At 34.3% G+C, this 23,618-nt stretch overlaps 2 protein-coding genes across 2 annotated transcripts in view; one reads left to right on the plus strand and one right to left on the minus strand.

Moving 5' to 3' along the window:
• The window catches only part of ITGA4 (integrin subunit alpha 4), a 42,965-nt gene extending 29,664 nt beyond the window's left edge, over positions 1 to 13,301 (plus strand). Inside the window, exons 19-29 of the mRNA XM_026090977.1 lie at positions 2,474 to 2,624; positions 3,413 to 3,511; positions 3,927 to 4,006; positions 4,380 to 4,466; positions 5,720 to 5,810; positions 6,517 to 6,624; positions 7,401 to 7,520; positions 8,959 to 9,078; positions 10,227 to 10,325; positions 10,520 to 10,639; positions 11,546 to 13,301. Of these exons, the coding sequence (XP_025946762.1) occupies positions 2,474 to 2,624; positions 3,413 to 3,511; positions 3,927 to 4,006; positions 4,380 to 4,466; positions 5,720 to 5,810; positions 6,517 to 6,624; positions 7,401 to 7,520; positions 8,959 to 9,078; positions 10,227 to 10,325; positions 10,520 to 10,639; positions 11,546 to 11,638 (1,168 nt within the window). The 3' untranslated portion in view covers positions 11,639 to 13,301. The remainder of the gene's footprint in view (positions 1 to 2,473; positions 2,625 to 3,412; positions 3,512 to 3,926; positions 4,007 to 4,379; positions 4,467 to 5,719; positions 5,811 to 6,516; positions 6,625 to 7,400; positions 7,521 to 8,958; positions 9,079 to 10,226; positions 10,326 to 10,519; positions 10,640 to 11,545) is intronic.
• A 21-nt stretch (positions 13,302 to 13,322) lies between these two features.
• The window catches only part of CERKL (ceramide kinase like), a 35,112-nt gene continuing 24,816 nt past the window's right edge, over positions 13,323 to 23,618 (minus strand). Inside the window, exons 5-12 of the mRNA XM_026090979.1 lie at positions 22,815 to 22,889; positions 21,134 to 21,311; positions 20,806 to 20,874; positions 20,438 to 20,466; positions 20,249 to 20,357; positions 17,260 to 17,356; positions 15,918 to 16,093; positions 13,323 to 15,129 (exon numbers count right to left, since the gene is read on the minus strand). Coding sequence (XP_025946764.1) covers positions 15,048 to 15,129; positions 15,918 to 16,093; positions 17,260 to 17,356; positions 20,249 to 20,357; positions 20,438 to 20,466; positions 20,806 to 20,874; positions 21,134 to 21,311; positions 22,815 to 22,889 — 815 coding nt within the window. The 3' untranslated portion in view covers positions 13,323 to 15,047. The remainder of the gene's footprint in view (positions 15,130 to 15,917; positions 16,094 to 17,259; positions 17,357 to 20,248; positions 20,358 to 20,437; positions 20,467 to 20,805; positions 20,875 to 21,133; positions 21,312 to 22,814; positions 22,890 to 23,618) is intronic.

A 23,618-nucleotide genomic window follows, 5' to 3' on the forward strand; every position in this document is an offset into this window, starting at 1 on the left:
TGTTATATTTAGTATCTCAATTATAAAATAATTAAGTGATTCTTTTTCCTTATTCACTTAAGAATATTATATCTTCAGTTTTATGCTGCTGATTGAGACACCAGTTGGTTGGGTATTTTGTGAGGTTTAGAGTCTTTTTCCTTAGGTGAACTAGCTTGCATTTTCCAAAACTAATTTTGTTTTGCATTTTTTTTCATTTACATCCCTATTTTTTTAGATCCCTTTCAGTATGTTTCAGTTTTTCTTTCCTTCCAATTATGTATCTTGTTTAAATTCTATTATCATGCAAGATCATTAATACACTGTCGAAGTATTTAAATATAATTCAAATTAGAGTTGCAGAATCTGTACTATACTAAAAAATCCTCTGTGAGATATTCATCATCATCTTTCCAAAGTTTTAAACCATGTACCATTATTTCTACTCAAGATAATTTTTAATTATTTGATTTTAATATCTTATCATCCCAACCTTTTTTCTTTATTCAATATTATGCTTAGAAGCAGGAATGAGGGGCTATTGGTGTGCAAAAACAGGGAAGCTGTACTTGTGAATCTCAGCTAGTTAGGTATTTTGCGTGTGACCTGGGCTTTCCTGTGTAATTTGTCACTTTTAAAGTTGATTCTATTTTAATCGAAATACTAAGTTTATCTTGTAGAACAACCTAGAATGACACACAAAGGTGATGACAGTCAACGTAATACTGATTAATCACACCTGTGTGATTCTGAGCACAAACAATTTCATCTTCATAGCTCCCAGAATAAGGCCTATACCGTAAGTCCTCAGCCCTTCCTTTTCCTGAGGCTTTAAGATTTATTTCGTTCGAATAATTTTGAGCTTTTCAGGGAAAAAATGTGCAGCATTTTCATCTGTGATATTAGCAATGCAGTTTTTTAAGTACTTCAAAGCTCTAAGAAAGGAAAACAGATCACAACATATCTGTTTGGCATTAGGTACTGGAGAACAATAGCAGCTTTTCAGTGTAAATAAATAGGCTAAATATCTTAATAAAGTGTGAAGTATCACCCTATATTACATTGTGCCTCCAGTATCTCGATTAAAAACTAGTTAGTTGTGAAGGATTCATTTATTTTGTCTAGACAGAATGCATTCATTATCCATGAACAGCAAAGCAAACAGTTTTAGTTTGAAAAGAATGACATCAAGTAGGGGTGTCACTGTAATGCCTTAGTTACTGAGTTATGAGTCTTCATGTATACACTTTCATGTTCTCTTTAAATTGCTTAGATTCTGGCCTGCTCTGTGGTTTTCTAGTCTGCATCATGCATTTTTTAATGATCTATGATTACCAGGGAAATGCTGTAGTTAAGCTTTGTTGTAGTCCCAGATGCGTACCTGGTACTTCTGTGTACTTGTGTGTTAAACTGGTGGGCATCTTTGTGACGGTGTTAACAAATTCAGTGGTAATGTATAAAAGAAAGTTGAATGGTAAATAGATAACTAATAAAATAGCTTTAAAATTTAAACTAAACTAAAGTCAAGCTACTCAAATATTAACATTGTATTTTGCTTTAATTTGCTTTTGTCTTGGAACCTATCTGCTTATGCAGTGCTTTTACCTTCTGTTACTTGTCTAAGTGCCAACTCCTTTCCCAAAGGTGTTCAGTGACTAATGTTTTGGTTTCAAGCCAGAATATCTGATAAATGTCTATTTCTAGGCAGCCCTTCTACAAGTCTTAATTAAACTTTAATGTCAAGCTGAAGTTTACTTTTAGACCCTCATAGGGTATCTCTACTTGTAACATGATTACTGAACATTACATAGAACCTACGACAGACATGTTCATTTACCCTCCTTGTGACCTGTTCCATATTAACTCAATCCTATACCTTGACTAAAGAGAGCTGAGGACTGTGACCAGAGAGATCAAATAATAATACTGTAATATGAAAGAACTTAAATTACTATCTCTTTTTTTTTTAATAAATTACATATTTATGTTCATGTAATATATTGGATCAGAACTGTAACATCTGAGACATAGCTTATACATATTTTTAGTATTCTTTAATGCACTAAGTACTCACATCAGGAGCCAGAGACTTCATGGTACCTCTCTGCAAAGGACTGAATTTTGAAATAATATCTGAAAATACTGTAGCAGTAGCACATTGCTATCCTTTTCTGTAAAGGAAGGGACCTGTAAAAGGCAGAACCTGATTGGTTTGATAACACCCTTCTTGCTCTCACATTAATAACCTTAGGGCTTAAAAGGTACAATATTGGAGTAGACCATCATCTAACTGTTGTGGTACCTTCAGTTAAAGGAATGAGTAAATACCTTCCTCATAATCTCCAGCTGAGTTTTTTTCAGATACTAGAGCAAAATGAAGTTAACTAAAGGAGCAGTGGAGGTTATTTTTCTGCATATAAGCTCTATATTGTTTTTCACATTGTGTTGTTCTTCACATTGTTTTTCACTTATATTCTGATCGTTATTTTTATAGGCCTAATGATAAGAAAATGTATCTTGCTGTTGGAAGTACGAAGACATTGTTGTTGAATATTTCTCTGCTCAATATTGGAGATGATGCATATGAAACTGTCCTCCACATTCAAATCCCTAAAGGTCTTTATTTCATCAGAGTTTTAGAACTGGTAAGAACAAAAAATCTCTGAAATAATAATCCTTTGATATTTGTATTTCTCAGCCAGACCTTTGCAAAATTATGGATTATGTATTGTTCAGTTTCTTTAAATATTGACAATTAAAACGTCAAAAAAAAAAAGCTGAAAAAACTCAAGTTTTGAAGTTCTTAGACTTCTAGCTGCCTAAACCACAGAATAGATGCAATTTGAACAATTTAGGTTGCTTTTAAATAATTTTAATAATAAGATATGGTGGTAACAACTGAATGAAAACAGGTGGTTTCTAAACGTACTTCAGGATGTTACTGCTACTTTTTGTCTGACATGATCACATGGGCCCGTTCTCAGTAATCACAATGATCTTGTTGAAGCTGATCTTTCACAGATTCTGAAGGCTATGTATAGTCTTATGAAGAAGTCGCAAATCAAATTATTCTCTCTTTCCCCCTTTTTAAGATAACTGATCTCACAGGTGTTTGTGTAGAATTCCCTCCCCCCCACTTCAGCAGTCGGTTTTAAACTTGAGTGGGCCTGATGCATACATCTTAGCTTCATTATTAGCAAAAAGAATGTAAAGTAATAGTATAAATTAGTCAATATAAGGATATGTTAGAGTAGTCATGAATAGGAGTAGAATATATTTGCATCAGTGAAATAACAAACACCTAGTTCAGTGAAATAAAAAACACCTAGTTTTATTGTGTGCATATTTGAAAAGTCTTAAAATGTCTTAAATCAAAATCTTAAAATGTCTGAAAAATAATTTTGAATCATTAATAATTTGTCCTTTATTTTAGGAAGAAAAACAGATACATTGTGATGTATTAGATAAAGAAATTCATGCAGTGAAACTTGAGTGCAGCGTTGGCTATTTATACGTAGATCAAAAATCAAAGGTAAACTATGTATGAGGTTCCCAGCTTTCAAAACGTTCTAAATATTTTAATAGGATTTGGAGGTGGGCACTTGTTTTTCAAAATCTCTCCCTCTTTCCCAACTAATGTCATCTTTTATCATCCTACTATCTGAATCTCTCTGCTCCTTTTAAAGTTAGTTGCTTAAACATTCTCTGGAATAGTTCATTAAGGGACTACATTGCAGTGGTTGATTGCACATGGCTTCCTAGACAATTAAGTTGACTAAAATTATGAACAAATGTGGTAGGTCAAATAGAAAGACAGTAGAAGTCTTTTCTTTCTAAAAGACTTTGGAACTAAGGAAATTATAAATGATCTTAATAAAACATTTTCATTAAAACTGTGTTAAGATACACTATCATTTGATATAAAGAAAATTTCATTTGTTCTACAGCTGGATTTTAGTTTCCTCTTGGATGCAAGCTCATTTACCAGAGCAGAAGATGACCTCAACATCATCATTAATGCTACCTGGTAAAGTCTGATTAAAAATTGCTCTGTTCAATGAAAAATATTCCTAGCTTTGGAAAACAGAATAGGGAACACTGGAAAGACTTAGTAAAGCACAATTGCAAGAAAGGACATCTATTGCAAAATCTATAGAGAAATTGAAATTACAAAAAAAAAAACCAGATAATAGCTATTTAAACAATCAGCAGATTTCTGCCAGTATAAAATGTTCTTTTTTAACGCCTAACATGTAGTTACTAATGAAATGCTTTTGTTTTAATAATCTGGAAGATACGTGTTTAATATTTGTTCATAGAAATGTATATGTAATATATGTAAATGTGTATAGCATATGACACTGCATTCTAAACTCATTTTTCTTTTTGTTTTTTTATAGTAAAAATGAAGATGTGAACACGTTGCTAGATAACACTCTAACTTTAGTTGTACCTCTAAAATATGAGATTGAATTAAATGCTCATGGGTAAGTCAGCTATTGCTATATATGCACATCCATAGAACTGTTGTCCTGTTAATCTTAGAAATTCCCAAAGTTTTTAAGAAGAAGCACAAGGTAGCTGAAAATCCTGAGAATGAGATGGCACAGCTATTTTAGGCTCTGCTATATACTTTTTTTTTTTCTATTACTGTGAGGTGAGACCAATAATATGGTACTTTGAACCTGTCTCTTAACTGATTAGTCTTTCAAAAGACTGCAGGTTTTTTTGATAGAAGGAGGTATTGAGTAAGAGCACAAAAGCAGTACTTCATTTTGTTTTCCTTCAAGTTTATTTCAAACCTAAAAAAGGACTATGAGGGATATTTACATCAGGGTTTTTACAAAAAAAAATCTGAAATATATTATGAATGAAGCATTGATACCAGAATCCTGACTCTTTAAAAAAAAAAAAAAAAAAAAATGCTGTATTTACTTATGTGAAAAAACACACTGAAGGACTTAATCACACACACAAAATTACGACTGAATTTTGAAAACCTGCACAATCGAGGTCTTACACACTGAATGTGATAAATGAATGCTAATCTAAGAACCAAAATAGATAGTCTATCAGTTATTCCAGTAACAGATGGCATCAGTTATTACTAGCACAGTGAGTTTTGCAGCTGTATTTTATTTGGCTGTCCAATTAAATGTTTCAAGAACAAAACGTAAAGGTATATCAGACTTCTATAGCAACTTTCTGTTGATGGCTTGCTTTCTTGAAATTGTCTTGAACAAACAGTCTAAGTTCTTGAAAAAGCAAATGAATCTTGAAAACTTAAGTTGGAGATGAAGACAGAGAGGACTGAAATCCCACTACTAAGGAACCAAAAGATACCTCAGCTGGAGGTAGAAGAGATGAACAACCATTTCTCATCACAGGGCTCACTTTGCTCCATAGAAGCCTTTTCAATGTAAAATTAGACCATGATTTTGTGTCCCCTTGATACTCAGATTCCTTGCTTAACATTGACCATATTCTGGGCTTGCTGTGGGGCATTCATGGAGCATAGTTTTTTGGTGGGAGGGGTTCTGACTTTTCTGATTCTTCTGCCTTTTTAAGAGGAAACAGTACAAAGGTAGAGAACTTCTACTCAATGTTCCTGCATTTACTTAAACGCAAATTCAGGCATATCTTCTCTTAGGATCAGTATTACTGGAGATGATATGGACCAGAATGCTATACTAATGGTATATACTATTTCTATTAATTAACAATTTCTAAACTGTTGTAGATTTGTTACACCAGCTTCATTTGTTTATGGAACAAATGAGAAAGATTCACCAGTTACTTGCATGAAGGAGAGCATCAACTTCACTTTCCATGTAAGAATTTTACTTTGTAAAACCTGTTATGCATGTTTTGAATGTGAAGGCTTAGATTTTCAGTGTCTCTAAAGACTGTCTGTATGCTCAGTAAGGGAAACTTCTAAAAGTACAGGGTTGCCAACTCCCACTTCTTAGTGATAGGAAGTGGGTGTTAATCCCTCTTTGAACACTTCTTTTGTCCTGAACAATCTTCCACTGAATGGTCAGAGAAAAAAATACTTATGCAAGCAGGATTGAAAGTGGTCTGACTTGCCCCTTTTTCCAGTCAAGAAACACTTTCAAAGGAATTATCATATGGATATCATATAGAACTGGGAATTACTCATAAGTGTATCTACAGTTATCAGTTCAGATTTGTCTCAGCTGGATTAAAAGCAGGAGTTGGACGTGAAGCTCTCCTAGTTCCTTTTGCACGTTCTACTGGAAGGCAGTCTGTATGACTTCAGGGCAGTCATAGCAGACAAGCACCACTTACTCATTGGGTTCAGAGAAGTGAAGGGTTCAATAAGCCTCCAGAATGAATTCGACAACTCATCTCTTGAAATATTACAGTTCCTAGTAGAATCGTTTCATGACAACATAACAGTGCATGCACTACCTGAACCTGTGAAATTTTTGTATTTATACTTTCTATACATGTATTTGTTAACTGAACAGCTACCATGAATTAAAGCTTCAAACATGTAACACTCTTCCCTACAAGGTTATCAGTGCAGGACCAAGCATGGCTCCAAATATAAACTTGGAGATAATGGTACCTAATGCCTTTCCACCCAACAATTTCAAATTATTCAACTTGCTGGATATCAAGGTAAGCACAGGTTACTTCATATAGTTTTAACTATATGAATTATATGAAGAAGAGAAGCAGAGCATAGCAGGAGTAGGTACTACATATGTATTCAGTTTTTATCCCTTTTTTCCAAATGTGTAATACTTCAAATTCTTACTAGAGTCCCACTGAATGCAATAAATCCATCTGTGCAAAGCTTGATCCTAGACATGCATCTGTGTATTGTGTTTGTCAGTTCTTTCCTGCTGTGGCACTGAACACTTTGTAAATAGTAGGCTACAGTGTATTTAAAAAAGAATCAGAAAACTTTTACATTGAATATTCTTTTACAATATTTTAAAGACTCTAATCCATTAAGCCTAATTATGTCACATGAAACAGAACATTTGTGGTTATGCAGAACATGTAATACACACCCTTCCTTTTTAGAGTCTTAATATTCTTTAAGAATTAGCTAAAATAGGGTGCAACAGATGCCCTATGTCTACTGTATGTCTGTATACATGCCTACAGTCAATGAATCAAACACAAATTACCTCAAGCCCCTCTCTAGCTTATTATATCCCCTTCCCAAATTGTTCTGTGTAATTAAGTGCAACAGGGAAGCATAAAAGTTAAATTTGGTGATGATGAGGCAGAATGGGCAGGAAGGGTCATCATCAGCCCCATGTATTTTAGAATTTTTGAAAGTACAAGTTACGTTCCTTTTGAGCTTCTTGCTTTTCAGAAATCTGCCTGTAATCACTATCTGATGTTTAAAAACTAAGCACTGATTTTGTTATTTTTATTTCCAGACAACTATTGGACAATGTTCCTATAATAAATATCCTAGAAATTGTAACGCAGCAGAGAAAAATGAAAACATATTAAAGGATCTTGTCACTTTCTTTTCAAAGCCTGATAAGAGACAAATGGTAAGGTCTATCTTTTGGCAGCAGTGGGAAATCAATGATTACTCAGTGTGAATGAGCCTTAAGCCAATGGTGTATTTTATATAATGAGGTCACTAGAGCAGTCTTCCACAGATTTGTGCTGGGACCTGTGATGTTCCACATAGTCATAAGTGACTAAGTAAAAGGTGAGAACTGAGATGAAAAAGTTGATTAATGACACTGAAGTCAATGACAATCACCTACGAAGATTGTAGAAGAATTATTTAACTAAATGAGTGGGCAATAGAATGGCAGATAAAATTCAATAACAAATTGAAAATGATGTATGTGGGAAGAAACAATCTTAATGTCAATTTTAGGAAGTATACAGTTCAAATATTTATTGCCTTTTCCATATCAACAAAATGCCATCAAATGTAACTAATAGGAACCAGATTCAAAAAAAGCAAAAGTATTCCTCCCTTTTACTGACAGATGTTGTGAATGCTAAAAATAAGGAGATTGCAAGGGAGATTAGACAAGTTAACAGGAGTAAAAGTCAAGAAGAATTACTAAACGTACTGAAATTATTCTTGGCTCAGGAAGTTCCTAATGAAAATACGTGGCAGGCTAGGAGAATATCATACATACCTGGCCTGTTCTTATTCATCCTTCAGTATCTGCTTATGGACCCTGCTGGAGACCAGATACTGGACTAGGTAGTCCAAATCAGAATTGCTATTCTAGTGTTATATTCTGCAGGATTTATTCTAGTAAAAATCCCTATGGACTAGAATGCATTTAATAAACTACAATTTTAATACTTTCATTGTAAAAAAAAAAAATAATAATAATAATAATTTTTGGCTCTTAAGCAAGCAAGTTACAGAAACATCCACCACTGCTAGAGAGAGAGACTATGCACTAGAATATCAGCCGTATTTTTTTCAAGTCAGAACTTGGGCATTGCAGTCTTGCAATACAAACTTACTTATTTTTTCTTCCTCAAAGCTCTGTGAAATGGCACTGTCAACCTATGAGTGCCCTCTCACACTGTAGTAGTTAAGGACCCATCAATTATACTGGGTATACTGTTTATACTGGGTATCACATAATCACTCCTGATAAATATCATTCCTGATAAATAAATTAATTTGAATTAACAGTTAAAAACTAACATACTTATAACCAAGTTATCACAATTGTTATTTTTCTTAGTCTGAAAACACTTTAAATTTTTTTAGAATTATGACCTGTTGTCTTGTATCACTGTTAGATGGTTTCTTTGTACTGTTTCTTTAGCACCTATGATGAACAGTTCATGGATTGACAGTGATGGATGATGTTATGCCTACCCTTACATCCTGACCTGTCAAGCCCAAACACAGAGCTTTTTGTTTTACTCAGTTCCTGAATGTCTCTAGTTATTAACAAGAAATAGTTGATGAAGTTGAGTTTTATTCTTTCCCCCCCTCTACAGTACTGCATGAAAAATGACAGTCTTTGTTTACAAATATACTGCAAGCTTGGAAACATGGAAAGTGGAAAAGAAGCAACTGTTCAGTTGCATCTGGAGGCCACTCCTTCACTTTTAGAAATGGTAACGCATTTTTAATATTCAAGTGGACAATTTCAAGGCATATTTGTAATATTCTTTGCAGACTTCTTGTTAAACTATGATTAAATCCAAATAATGTTAATATCTAGAAATGATATGCAAAGTGTTACACATTTTGTTACGTTTTAAATGCTAAGTTTCAAAGCAATTTGTGAAAATGCCAGCCACCAGAATAAATGTATTTCAGATTACCGTTTTACTTTATAGCATGTATTGCTTTGCCTATTCTGGCTGGATTATGTAGTACAGCACAGTAATTGGAAATGAGGTCATGATCTGCATATAAGAAACTGAGCAACTATTGAAAAATAGTTAGTCGAGAGTATATATTAGAGTTTATTTAGTTTTCATCTGAGGAAGAGGAAGGATTCTTGACTAGAGGAAACAGTGGTCTATCCCTTCATGACACTTATTATAAAGGCAGTATTTCCTGGCCTTGCATACTGTAAATTGTTTGAAGTGTTAAGTTTATTCTAGTTTATTCTGAATAATCTAATGCTGCTCTGCCAACTGCTGTTCTATTATTTCAAGCATATTATAAAGTAGCATCCTTTTGTTAAGGTCAAAATAAATTTAAGCTTTTCAAAATGTTAAGTGCCATTTAAAGACAATAAAATTAAAATGTATTTCCATAGAAAATCAGAACAGCCAGATCTAAGTTCTGAACACAGTTCTACTTTAATATTGAAGAAAACTTTTGCAGTGCACCAACTTAAGTGCCAGGGTCTTACCTTCTCTCTTGGATGAGGAGATCAATCAGTGCAGGGGGATTGTTCTGCTGTTTTGAGCTGCTTTAAGTATCATTAACAGAGAAGCTCCCAGATAAAGGAACACAGAGGAAAAAAACATCTCAAAATAGAAACTAGAATTCTGTTAACCATGTCTGTCCCCCAGACAGTGCATCTGTCATTAACTCAATTAGGATTTAATTCTAGCTCATAACTGGACTTCTCTGAAAAAAGCAGTATGGATCTGGAGTTAGGTAAAACCCCAACTGAGCTTTGTTATTGCTTTTGGTACTACTTTGTTTAGTGATTGGAAAAAGGCATAAAAGTCATTGTATGTTTGTGTGAGTGTGTGTTTCAATGTGTTGAAGTTGTTTTAAAAAGGTATGATTTTCTTTTAATCAGGATGATGCATCAGCATTGAAGTTTGAAGTAAGAGCAACAGTATCAGCAGAAAAAAATGGAAAAGTTATTGAACTACACAAGGACAAGCAAGCTGCATATGTAAGAAGTCCTTAAGTAGTGAATTTGTGATAGACTAGTTAAAATAGAAAAACCAGCAGCAATTCATATGGTGGGATTCTATACATATTTATATGCAGCCAATGAATATATTATTAATTAGTCAAGTATGTAGTTCATTTTCTTAGTTTGTTTTAGAATCAGCTAACACTAAACTTATTTTCCTCTCTCTATAGGTATACTTAGAAGGAGTGCACCACCAAAAGCCAAAATACCGTGTTACTGTCCTGATTATTGGGACAGGCTTAATAGTTGGCGTTATCTTGTTTTTGCTTCTTTCATTTATATTATGGAAGGTAGGTTTTCAGTAGTTCTCACATATTCTCAAGTCAGGAATTTACATTGTTGATGGATCTTTGAATCCATTTAGATTCATTACTGAAGTTTAAGGGATAAATAATATTTTATTATGATCTATCCTTTCTAAAGAAAAATAACTCCATGTGTAAGTTGCTTTTTCCAAAAATATTTGTTTTCCTTATTGTATCTTCTGCATATTCTACATCTTATGTTATTCAACAACACAAACCTCTTCCCATATTTTATATTGTATCTAAAGTTTATAAAATTAGATCAAAAGGAACATTTTTGTGGGCTGCTGCTCCACATTTAATGTCCTTTTTTAACACCTGATCAGTAATTGTTTACAACATAGCTGGTCAGAATAAAATGTTTTAGATTTTAAGCTGCTATATAAATGCTAACAAATCCTACGCATAAGTAGCAAAAGGAAAGGTTGAATGAAGCAGCTACTCTGACAAGTGATTAAGCAATTGTAAGCTTTACTGACACACAGACTTTCTCCATTTGTCATTTTTCCAGGAAAGTGTAGAAATGAAAGATTTAAATCGTGTTTTAATACCATTGCACATTTTAAAAATACTGGAGTCTGTGGACTATCACAGTTCACAGCCCACTTGTTCTTACTCCTTGCAGGAGGAGAGTATTGGCCTCCCAATTTTCAGAGAGGTTTTCCTCCTTCTGTATTAAGTACAAATTAGAAAAAGTAAAAGAAAAACCAAACCTACTTTTTTGATTAATGAGTAACACTGATTACTTAGTATGACAAAGTAATGGCAAATACCATCCATTCACAAGCACCATAGACACACATTTCATTTTAGTTCATGTTATATTGTTTAGCTCTGATAACAAAAGGTTTACTGACATATGCCAACAGATTCCAAAATTATGTATTTCAGATTGGCTTCTTCAAAAGGCAATACAAACCAATCCCTCAGGACCAGAACAGAAGAGACAGCTGGAGTTTTACAAGTGGGAATAAAGATGACTAAGATGGCAAATAAAAGCTCTTTTCAAATGAAGAATTTAAGGTTCAGGTTAATTCACATGAGGAACATCAATGTCAAGAAAACTGGTCATGAGCATACTTGCTCTTAGAAAATACATTCTATTTCCCTGACCTGTGTGGAAGACTACACTTAATGTACAGTTATTTTTCTAACATGAAAATCGTAAAACAGTTTTTGCATTGAAGTCTTACAGTAGTATTTGAAATGCCATGTGTCATCTCTGGTTTCAGACAGACAGAAGAACACTAAAGATAAAGAGAAGAATAATTACTTACCAGAAAGAAGAATTCTTGCAAAGCAGTAAAGCTTGGCCAATCCTGGACGATGAGATCTCAACCATATTAGCACAAGTAATTCTATTAGTTTTCAAGTTGCAATAATGTTTTTATTAGACATTCAAGAAGAAATCCTCCCTCATCTTGCTTTGGCCATTTAACAAGAGTAAAAATGGCTTAAACTGAGAGGGAGACCGTATGTAGAGTGCGCACATTTAGAAGACTGCTATCAGAAGCTCTCTTGGGCTCATCATATCACAAGCTTTGGTTTCACAGGCACAACCATGACAATGCAGAGATTTAGACACCCAGGCAATCCAAAGCCAGTAAGGTCAAAGGCGGATTTAAAGCAGGGAATTCTGTGTTGTAGCTCGGAGATGCAGCACAGAATCCTACCTCAAATGTAGAAAAAGTAACTTATTGGAGAGCATAATTTTTAGTCATCTTTAGCATAGTATGTGCAAAAGTGACAGAATTAGTTGTTTCTTCCTTTCCTCAAATATCAGTGCCATGATGTTTTGGACTTCTGTAGTGAAAGACTTCCCTGTGAGTTTTTTTTAAAGCAAATATTTATTTTTATTTATTTGAAGATTTTTTTATAATGTTTAGGGTGGTAGTATTTAGTACTGTTATTCTTCCAGAACCTGAATTACTGGGCCAAATTTTATCTTTAGATGTGCCACATGCTACCTGAAAGTATTTAAGTCATTTGGAGAGCTATCTTGGGTTCTTTGTGAGTAAGTGTTTTCAAATAAATACCATCCAAACTGGCAGCCACAGCAGCCACTCAGTGGAAAGGCAAAGGATTGAATAGAAACATGGTCCAAACCACTGCTCTGCTATTACAGGAAGTTTCTTCAGCTAGATAAGTTTGCACTGCCACCTAGCTTTGGTGAAACAATACAAGTAACAGGAAAAAAATGGATTTGTTCCCCAGTACAACTGGAGAATGTACAGCTTCATCAATAACAGAATTCATTGCAACAGCAGTGTGACATATGGCCTTTCTTGCCTTACCTTTGATGTCTTTCTGAATTCTGCAGAGAAATGAATGTAATATGTGCGTGCATTTTGAAGCTGCATCATCATATGGGAATTAGCCTGTGACTCAAAAGCAATACAGAGTGCCTTCAACAAGCAATTCTGCTAATAGAGTATATCTGGTGCCATAAAAGCCACATTGTCCAAAGATTCTAGGTATTGGGGACCATTTTTCTATGTAAGCTGAGCACTTACAATTTTTTTCACCTCATTTGACACCAAAGATGTGGCTCACTAAAATAGCTTTTTCTTCTTCTGCAATGTAAGGACAAATGAACGTGCATATATTAAAAAAAAAAAAATCAGAATAAAGTGTGTGAAGAATAAAACATTTTCTTGCAATTCTATGAAATATATACAGAAAAGTTTATTTTCCAAATGGCTTTAGTGAATTATTGCACTTTAACCAAAATATCTTTGGTAAGAAATTAGTTTGATATGATAGCATATTGTGAAAAATATACCTCAGATACTGGAAAAAGCATTATAATTCCTTTAAATACAAACAATGCAAAGAAATGAAACTAAAACATTTTATTTGTCTTTGAAACAGTTTTACCTAAGTCAATAAATACAATAATGTTGACTTGGAAAATGTATATTTTCTATTCAGATTTTATTATTAACATATAAATGTTGGTTGACTATTCTTAGGGCATGAAACAAAATTCAGTTTTTATAAGTAAGGTTGACATGAAAATAAATGTATAGCCCTGATGATAGCAAGGTTAAAGTATCACTCAGTTTCACTTTACTAAAAAAGACCCCACAAATTAAGCACATGAATGCTGTCTCTTCTGCAAGTTCTTATTATCCTGTTAATTTTCAATTTTGTAATAAAAACAGTTTAGTCCATTACACATAGCTGGAATAGTCTTAGCCTTAGGAAGTTTAGTTTGAGTTGCCTTAAATATGTCAAAATATTTGATGTGATACAGAATCATAGTATCAGTTATAACAGTTTAACTGAAGACTGCTCAATACTATTTAGATAACAGGTGTAAGTTGACCAAGAGGTTCCAGCTGGACGTAAAGAGCTTTTTCCGCAGAAGGACACTCTGACATTGGAATGGATTTTAATATTATACTCAACTGTTTACTGAACTAAGGCTTTAAAGCAACTTGTGTTAGTCATGAGACAACGCAGCTTTCATAATATTACTTGTTAGCCTTCTTTTGAGCAATAATTCAAAGACAAGTAAATAAAAGAACTACATTCATTGACAAGACTGTCAGTCTACAGGACCAGAGGGATAATTTACTACATTTCCATCTCAGAGAAAGCCTGTTTCCAGAAAAACTAGAGTGTTAACCTGTACAGGTATCTCAAATAATTAAGAAATTACCCAAAAATCACTTATAAAAATGAAGTTTATGTCCTGTAAGACAGTTACAAAAACTGAGTCGATCATACTTAGCACAACTTTATTCTTAGCAACAACAGAAACTATGCTGAATATCACTTGAGTTCTAGGATACATTAAATACTTTGAAACACATTCGAAAGACTACTGTTTGTACAAAATATTTTAAAGAAAAACAGTAGAAGACATCAGCATATATATTTATTACTGTTTGACTAGAAGTGGGCTGAAAGTAAATATATTAACACAGCGTAAAAAATGATACTTGGAAATCGAAGTACCTGATCAAAAATATAAGTATTTTGCCACTAGTTGCCTTTTTAGTTTCCGTTAACTAGTTCTGTTTATTTAAACTGAGTTACCTGATAACATGGATAGCAACAGCAGACTAAGTATCTTGTATTTATTGCAGTAGGTAAAATAATTTTTAATAAAAAAATATTTTATTCTGAGGCACACTTTTAGAACCCCAAATTCATAAAATAGAGACCAATATATTTTTTCTTGTTATACCTAGACAGCTTCTTTACAGTTAAATATAACCTGATAAAAATATTTAAAACCAGAAGTATTACAAACATCCCAATTAAGTTTCTGCTACAACCACTGAATTTGGTGAGTGAAGGACCGGGACCTTGAAAAGATGTGCCTATAGATGAAAAAAGGTTTGTTTAATGCAGAACCTGCAGCATAAAAAGCTGTGTATTCCTTCTATATACAATTACACGTTGCTTTGGAACCCTCCAGTTCATCAGTGTTCACTCCATAGAGATCGATAAGCTGAGGATGTACCCTGTGAGGGAGGAAGTCAAATTTCATTAACTCTTGCAGTGTGTGTCACTTTTTTTTTTTTTTTTTGGAGAACAAATCTATATGAACTGCTACATGGAATAAAATCAGCTGAATACATTCGTGACAACTCCTGTAAGGTCATCTTTAAAAGTATGTATTAATTTCTCACCCATGCCATAGCATGATCCCCCCTTCATTTTACAAACCAGACCATGTTTCAGCGAGCTCTGTGCCGCCCGCTGATGCTCTGTGCGCTGCAGCAGAACGAGCCACCTCCCTATTCTGTTCTACTGATCATCTTCCTTCCGTGTGCACTGATCTCATTCTGTGATTCTAGATATGCAGACTGTTCTCAAGCAGCGCTGAATTTCCCACTGTTGAACAACTGCATTTTTGTTGGAGCTACAGACAGGGCTTTTCTGAGCAGGAATCCTTATCCCAAAGCAAGCTCCTCCCAGGACTCAGACCCTTGCATACCAGCTGTTCTCCAAGGAACAGAAGGGTGAAGTTACAGGCAGAAAGAAGAGAAGTGGAGCTGGAATTTGATGATGTGCCAGAAAGGAAAGGCCATACAGGTCATAAACCTTTTCAAAGATGGGCATAAGGGAACTGGGTAGAGGCCCACACAACTGCGACAGGACCAGACTGCAGTGCACAACAGGACACATAAGTACTATTATTATGGCATTTACAACCCTCAGTTAGGTGTCATTTGTATTATATACACTTAAGATTGCAATACCGATATACTGTTGGTATACTCTCTGTAAGTATAATACTTAGCCTTACCGAACATGAACTTCAGATGCTTCTTCCATTAAGTCTCCATCTATATTCCAAGGGTAAGTTCCTTCTGCAGAAGTGGTATTCAGATATATATCTTCTTTGGTATCAAACACATTTTTAAGTCTTGGTTGTACTTTTACTTCTTCAACGGTGTAGGTCTCAACAAAGGGAAAATTGAACTAAACCAAGCACAGATGTATATTAAAGATATAGATGATAGCTTAGTAACAGACTGAACTTCTTAGAAAGAGCAAGCTTTTTAATTTAAGTAAATGAGAACACTTAACTCTAGCTTTGACCACATGAAATATATTCTGGTTAGTATTTATAGATTAACGTGCTATTTTTATCCTAGATAGTGCCTCAGAAGAAACGGTGTTATTCAATTTGTGTTTCTGTATCAGGCTTGCTCAATTTACAGGTGAGATGGTATATTTTCACACTCCAAACTGCACATGCTTTCAGAATACATGAAAGTCAAAACATTTTTCCTATAGTCTGTTCATCACTACCAGTAATCCCGCCCTAAATGAGGCTATTATATATCCAGTAAGTGGTCATTTTAGGTTTAAAGGAGGGTCCACATCCCCTTCTCTAATTTCTAATGATAAAGAGGGAGAGGAAAAAAAATATCAGAGCCTTCCTCCAAAAACATAGCAATGACAAAATTAGCATAAACTATTTCCTAAACTCAAGTGTTAGTGCTATTATATGCAACCAGCACCCACCTCTTCCCAAAATTCTCTAAATGTTGAATGTTTATCTAATCCAAATCTAAACCTTCCTGTAAAAATTATTTCATATAACACAAACTGGTGTGAAAGACTACAAGGATGTGTTTAGGCTATGCACTGGGTAGTTAGGACAAACGTAAGCCACTGTGTTTAGATGCTTCATTTTCATTCATAACTAGATGGAACATATACTATCTGCTAAAATCAGTGGTAACAATCCGCTGCTACCAGTGTAGCATGCAATAATTGCCAAAATTATGGACTTTTCCTACTCCTTACAGAGCTGTATGATGCCCCCCCAGGCTGTGTTCTCTGTACTGTACAAAATTTAAACACAGTACATATTTCCTCTTTTTTGGTGCAAGGGCTTTACGCTCATAAAACTATGGTACAACACAACTACAACTTAAATCACAACAGATGGGCTGAAATAGGCTAATCGGTATTAGTCTGGTGATTTAAAAAGAAAAAAAAAGTCAGATAAAGGAGGCTAATGTATTCTGACAGGAAGCTAAGTCTCCTTATGAGGTTGCTAACATTAACTCTTACAGTATGTCTATCTTCATGATTAACTGTTCTTTTTATAATTACCAGAAAGAAGTTAACAGTACCTGATTTTTCACACCGGCATATCTTTTCAGGTGTTTAATAAACTCTGAACGAGAAGTATTTTGTACAACAATAAGAGCCATGCTTCCATTATTCAACCTGAAAAGCAGACAGACTTAGTCCCTAAAAGTAAATTTATAATTTGAAAGTTTAAGAGGCTCTTCAAGCCTAGGAGCAAAAGTAAATTAATAGGAAAAAAAGTCTCATTTTTTTTAATCCGTTTGCCAAAAGAAATTTTCTATAAATGAATATAAATTATGCAACTGAGGTTATTTGGCATCTACATAATAAACATTGTAATAATTAATGTGTATTCCCTCATCATTATCTATAAACCACTGAACATAATATATGTTAATAAAAAAAATTCTGCATTTTTACTTAACAGATGATTTTTAAACATCAGTGATCACAAACTTATTTTTACACTTTTCTTTCCAACAAAGCGTTATGATTACCATAGATGCCAAGAGTCAGAGATTTCCCAGGAAGCCATTCCCATGACGCATGCAAGTGCAGCCCCATCACGTGACCCAGTGCAGATGGGTTCATTCACCTCCTCCACTCACACTCAGGCTGCTCTAACAAAGATCCTGATTTTTTATTTTTTTAAAGAAATTCTCAGTAGAACTGTAGTTACACTTCGCACATAGAACATAAGAGTTAAGAACTGAAGGAATTTTATACTTTGTATATATATCAAAAGGTCATAGGTGAGAGATTAATCAAGACGACACTGCAGTTCAGATACTCGGTGCTACTAGGAATCCAGTTGCAATTGATATTTTAGCATCTTCAAGAATTTGGGTCATGACTCTCAGCTAGTATTAATTCACAGATTTCTTAACGCAACTAGACCTTGTCACAAAAGCTAACAACCTAAGGCTTAACACAATCATCCCTAAGGCCCATTTCAGTTATGGAGACAAACCAGTCTTCAAAAAAAAGTATCTGATGAACATCACAGTGACTGCAGAGATTGTATTTTATATATAGATTACATATTTTATATATTCTGAATATACATGTATATATTTATTCAAAATGTATGCTTTGAAAGTTACATTTTAAGATTTTTTTTTAATATATATTTCTAGCCTAACACCACAAATCTTTCCATACTCATAGTTCCCTGGCTACTTAACTGTTGCATCTGTAATATTCTCAGACCACGACAGAGTACCATCGAGAAAGATATAGTTTTTAAATAACTACTGAACAAGTCACCTAGCGTAGCATTTCCAAGCTAGAAAACCGTGATGGTGAAATTGAAACAGTTGCATCTTTACCACATTTCCTACCATAAAAGGGCTTAACACATTACTAGGCAATGCGTTCTGCATTATGTCCTTATATTTTCAGCGATGACAAAGAATTCTCATTCATTCCTTTGAAAGTCCAATAAAGTGTGATACCTACACTGTGAGACACAACAAACTTGCATGTCTCACAGTGTAGACAGTTAAACAAATCTTTACCTGTCTTTGCAAATTTAGGCTAGTATAAAACTAGAGTTACATGCAATGGTCAAAACATTCATTCTTACATTGCAAAAAGCTTTTGGGGAAAACAGGATGAAGTGAAAACACATTCGAGTTTAGCCGATGCTTCCATAGCGGGTCCTGTATCTGCAGCAATTAGTGCAACATTTATATTTCCTACTTTGAACAGGCTTGCAGCCAAGATGTRCTTCACTCTCAGAAATGAAGCACGTTTCTGAAGTGCCTACTCTTCCTACCAGAGGACTGCACTCCCAAGATTATACAAATAACTAGTATTTCCTTATATGAAGAGATAGCGGGGTCTACTGAGCAACTGAGTTGTAGGAGAAACACGCTCCATTTTATACAAACCTGCAATAATTGCATGGAGTTGTCATAAAATTCCCTATCATGAAAAACAGGTGCCAGAACAGGTGGAAAGAGAAAGCAAAGCTAAAAAAGACATTTCTTCAATTCTTGCCAGAGTTTTTCTGCTGACTGGAATACAACAGAGTAAAAATATTGAACAAAGCAAGTTTCTAGGAGGGGGACAGCATTGGGGCACTATCTGGAAGTATGAGGCTTACCAGGACTCCTGTAACATAGAAATCTTCTCAGCAAGAGCTTCATCAAAAACATCTGTTTCTACATTCTGTTTCTGACAAGTCAAATTCTACCAGAGCAGCAAGTACAACATTAAAATTCCTGATCAATTCTAAGGTACATATATTTGCACATAATGATAACTAAATGAAAGAACAGATTCATTCCATAATCTTTTATAAGAGTAGTTTAATTTAAAAGAGTTTTGAGGTCTTATTTGCGGGACTGGTGTTGTATTTCATGTACAGACTCTGGAGTCTGTACTTGCTGTTCTACTTAACCTTCGACTGCATACAGCAAGCACAAATATTTATCATCTGACAGCTATTTTGATCACTACAAAGCATGCTCTCAACAATAACCTAAAGACAAAATGAGTCAGCATCCACAAACAGATTACATATATGGTTTCAGGACACATCTGAGTCTACGTAGAAGTTGTATTTTTTAAGTTTGGCAAAAAAGACAAAATAGAGTGTGAATTTCAGTTCTTCATGATAGCAGAAAAAGATTCATACTTCCCTTTTCCTGTCTGTAAAGAGAAAGACGAAGGGCACCTTTATAGTTAAAAAAAAAAAAAAAAAAAATCCAACAATGAAGTTTCTACATAGATCTGAAGCCTATGACAGGCTGCTTGATGACTACTAGTTAAGTCAGACTTGCCAACTAATTTAGTCACAGCAATTATCCATTCATTATTCCAGTTAGACTGCTTGACCTTATTTGCCTGATCTAAAAACTGATTACAATTCCTAGGATTATCGAGTCTGCTGCAGTCCATTCTCCCTCCCCCTTGTCAGAGGGTCTAGACTGCCTAAACACAGGCTAGTACTCTCAGAAAAGCCAAGGTCTTAAGGTAAGATGTCAGAATTTATAGACATGACTAATTCCCTAAACCCCTACTGACCTCGTATTAGGTGCCAAGCCTCTTGGTGCCATTGAGCACAGACAAGGGATTGCCATAATGCTCACACTCAGGAAGTGACCCTGGATCTTGTGCCATTGATCCTTGCTGCCTAAATATAACAGAGTAATTCTATATTACTTCAGTTTAAGCAGCCACAGTTCACTTTTAAATAATTAAGTTGAAACTCACCAATTTTTTTAATTGTCCCTTTCTTCCTTCTAGAAGGGTGAAAATATGTAGGTAAAATAATTGAAAGTAATTTTAGCACATTTAAACAACATCTACTTAAGAAAAAGGTAATATTTCAATGGAAAAAGGATTAATGAAACTGAACAAAACAGTAATACTAAGTGAAAGACTGCTTGGTAACAAATCCTCTATAATCTTGTAAGTAGAAAGGGGACATTTTACAAAGCGTGCATGTTAGCAATTGTCAAAATAAATCTTTAAGATCTTTTTGCCTGATGATCAAATTGGAACAAAATTAAGATTTAGTACAATTGCATCTTCAAAGATACAGGTTTTTGTAGGTTTGGGATTAACTCAGTTTTACTTACCTGTCATTCTCATGAGAATCTTCTTGTGAAATCTGTAGAGGTAGAAATGATAGTTCGCATTCCTCTGGCCTAGAAAAGCATTGATATTTATTATCACAAACTAATACTCTGACTGTTAGACAGGCTTTTATCAAAGTTAAAATGATTCTAAGAAGATGCTGAATACAGAAAAATTATCTCCTCTTTAAATTGTAAGAAGGACATACATCACATGGATCTGGCTGCAATTAAGTCGTCAAGTTATGTCTATATTTTGCCACATCTCAATTATTGCACTTTCCTCAAGCAAATGAAAAATATTGGAAAAAATACAGCAGTCATTGCATACCTGAGATTTGCCAGTGTTTTGATAAAAGCAAAATCCTTCCGCTGATTAGGGGGCATCCAACGGTGCTTTTCAGCCAAAGCTAGAGTCCTTGCACCAAAGCCAAACATAGCTGAGAACCCAAAACGTAAAAGCTTGCTTGGAGTACTAAAAGTGCAGACATCAACTGGTTGAACATGGCCTAAAATTTCAGAGATAAACATCAGAAATTATAAACATCTGTTTTTCAAGCTGAATATAACTTACAATCTCCTTTCTATCTAATTTAACTGATAAAGGCCCAGACTCTTTAGGAAGTCAAGTTTCACCAAAGAAAACTGGAAAGAATTTAGATACAATTTAGACTCTAAAAAATAATAATTCTGAAGAACAATGTTCAGATGCTTCAAAATGTTAAAGTTAAAATTTCTAAGACCAAAATTCAGCTACTGTGTCACACCAGATGTGGTCTGACTTTTAATTACTGCTCAGATTTTCAAAAAACAGTATCAGAGAAAATGTATTATTGCTACATAAATATTTGCAAAATTTCCACCAAATATGTGTAAGGGCTAAACTTTGTACTGATTGTACTTTCAGCAACAGCACACTTTACATATTTTACTGGAGGAGTTGCAGGGACTCTTAAATATAAGCTTCAAATGTATTTATTTTTACAATTACAGAATTAACATCTAATTCTGTTCAAGATGGCATATATAAAATTGAATAAAAATTCTATTTAATAGAACCTCTGGTTTCCATTAGATTGAGTGTCTCCAATTAAAAAAGACACAGTTTTAGATTTTGCATGTAAAAGCATCTGTATTCCTATCTAAGAAACAGAGCAATGACTCTTCCATTGCTGACTGTCAAGTCTAGAAAGTAGATACTCAAGATGAAACTACCTTCCCCATTATCCTCTTTTCATTAAGAATACATATCCCAAACAAAAATTGCTTTAAGAGGAATATTAACATTGCTAAGCTAAGTATTTGCTATTTCCTAAGTACTGAAGGAAAGGTTTGCACCGGCAACCTAGTTTTTCTGCTTTTAGCATAATTACGTTTTCCCATTCAAAAACCTATTTGTTGCGCAGACTGAATGGCAAGTGATACAATTTTTCTGCTAATAAAGATTCCCAATGGAATTTGTTGGTATTTGAAAGAAATGTGCATGGAGATAAAGAAGTAAGCAATACCTGCTCAGAAATATGTCAATATTTCCCTGAAGAGTCCAAACCTAAACACTTTCTCAAGCAGATAGTATTGCATATTTTCCTGTTGCTACCTGCAGGCGCATTCAATTTAAACAGTCAGATGATCATGCAACAACCACTGCATAATAAAAGCATAACACTGTTCACACCACCAAGTCTGGAAAAGGTTACTTTTTGTATTAAAGGAACATCAAATCAAAGGGCTTTAATGCAAAAACCAGACACCATTCCATGCCAGATTTTTGGTATCAGAAGATGAAGTTCACAATCTTTGTTTCTAAACTATGCTTGAAGAATCATAATCTTTCAGATACACCATAACTCAGGATTAGAATCATTTGGATTTCAACATCCTACAATATACAATTTACCATGATAAAGCATAATGTTATGTGTTTATTAAACAACTGGTTATCTATTTTTAGGGCAAACTTTTAAATGCTGCTTCATTGTTTAAAACTTGATAGTGCACGTAAAAATACTTACCCATTACAATGTGCAATGCTGCAGTCACTGGGTGCTTAATACCATAGAGCGTGTGGGCCAAAATATTAGTAGTACCTGTAAAAGTCAACACAAACTACTGTAAAAATAAGAATGGCGCAGAATAGCAACAAGAATGAAAATAGAAAAAATATATTTCAAAGCTTTGGATGAAGGATCTGAGACATTTACCGCATTTTCAAAAGAAAAAAAGCAGCATGAATTATTTAGTCTTGGTAACAGAAGAAATGCTGAATAGTACAAATTAAAACCATTAAAACATCCATACGTATACCAAATCCCCTCTGCAAATTCATTAAAAACAAATGCCATAAACCAATAAAATTCTACTTGATCCAGTCAAAGGTAGCTGTTTCGCCTCAAGCGGACTACATTTTGTTTTCTTAGAAACTAATTCTTAGAACTAATTCTTAGAAACTAAAGTGAATAAAATCAGTTGATTGTTATACATCAGTTTTACATACAAGAACTAGCTAATGATTGAGGGGGAAAAAAAAGATAACGTGGAATTTGATTGGCCCACAAATTACTGGCTTCCATTCAACACATACCCACTGGATAGAGATTAATTTTAAAACAAGGGTAGGAAGGGAGCTGGAAGACAGAATGAAAAATTAACCGTCCGTAGGCTAAGAAAAAAGAGCATGGTTCTGAAGACCCACGTTTGGTGGCGCTTGACTGATATGCAAGTCACTTTTCCTGTGCAAGAAACATGGGTATATGTGTAAGTTTTGCCCACCTACTCTAATTTATAGGCCATAAAATACTGTGTATCATCAGCTGAAT

Source organism: Apteryx rowi, unplaced genomic scaffold, assembly GCF_003343035.1.
Source record: "Apteryx rowi isolate R43461 unplaced genomic scaffold, aptRow1 scaffold_89, whole genome shotgun sequence".
Lineage (NCBI taxonomy): Eukaryota > Metazoa > Chordata > Aves > Apterygiformes > Apterygidae > Apteryx > Apteryx rowi.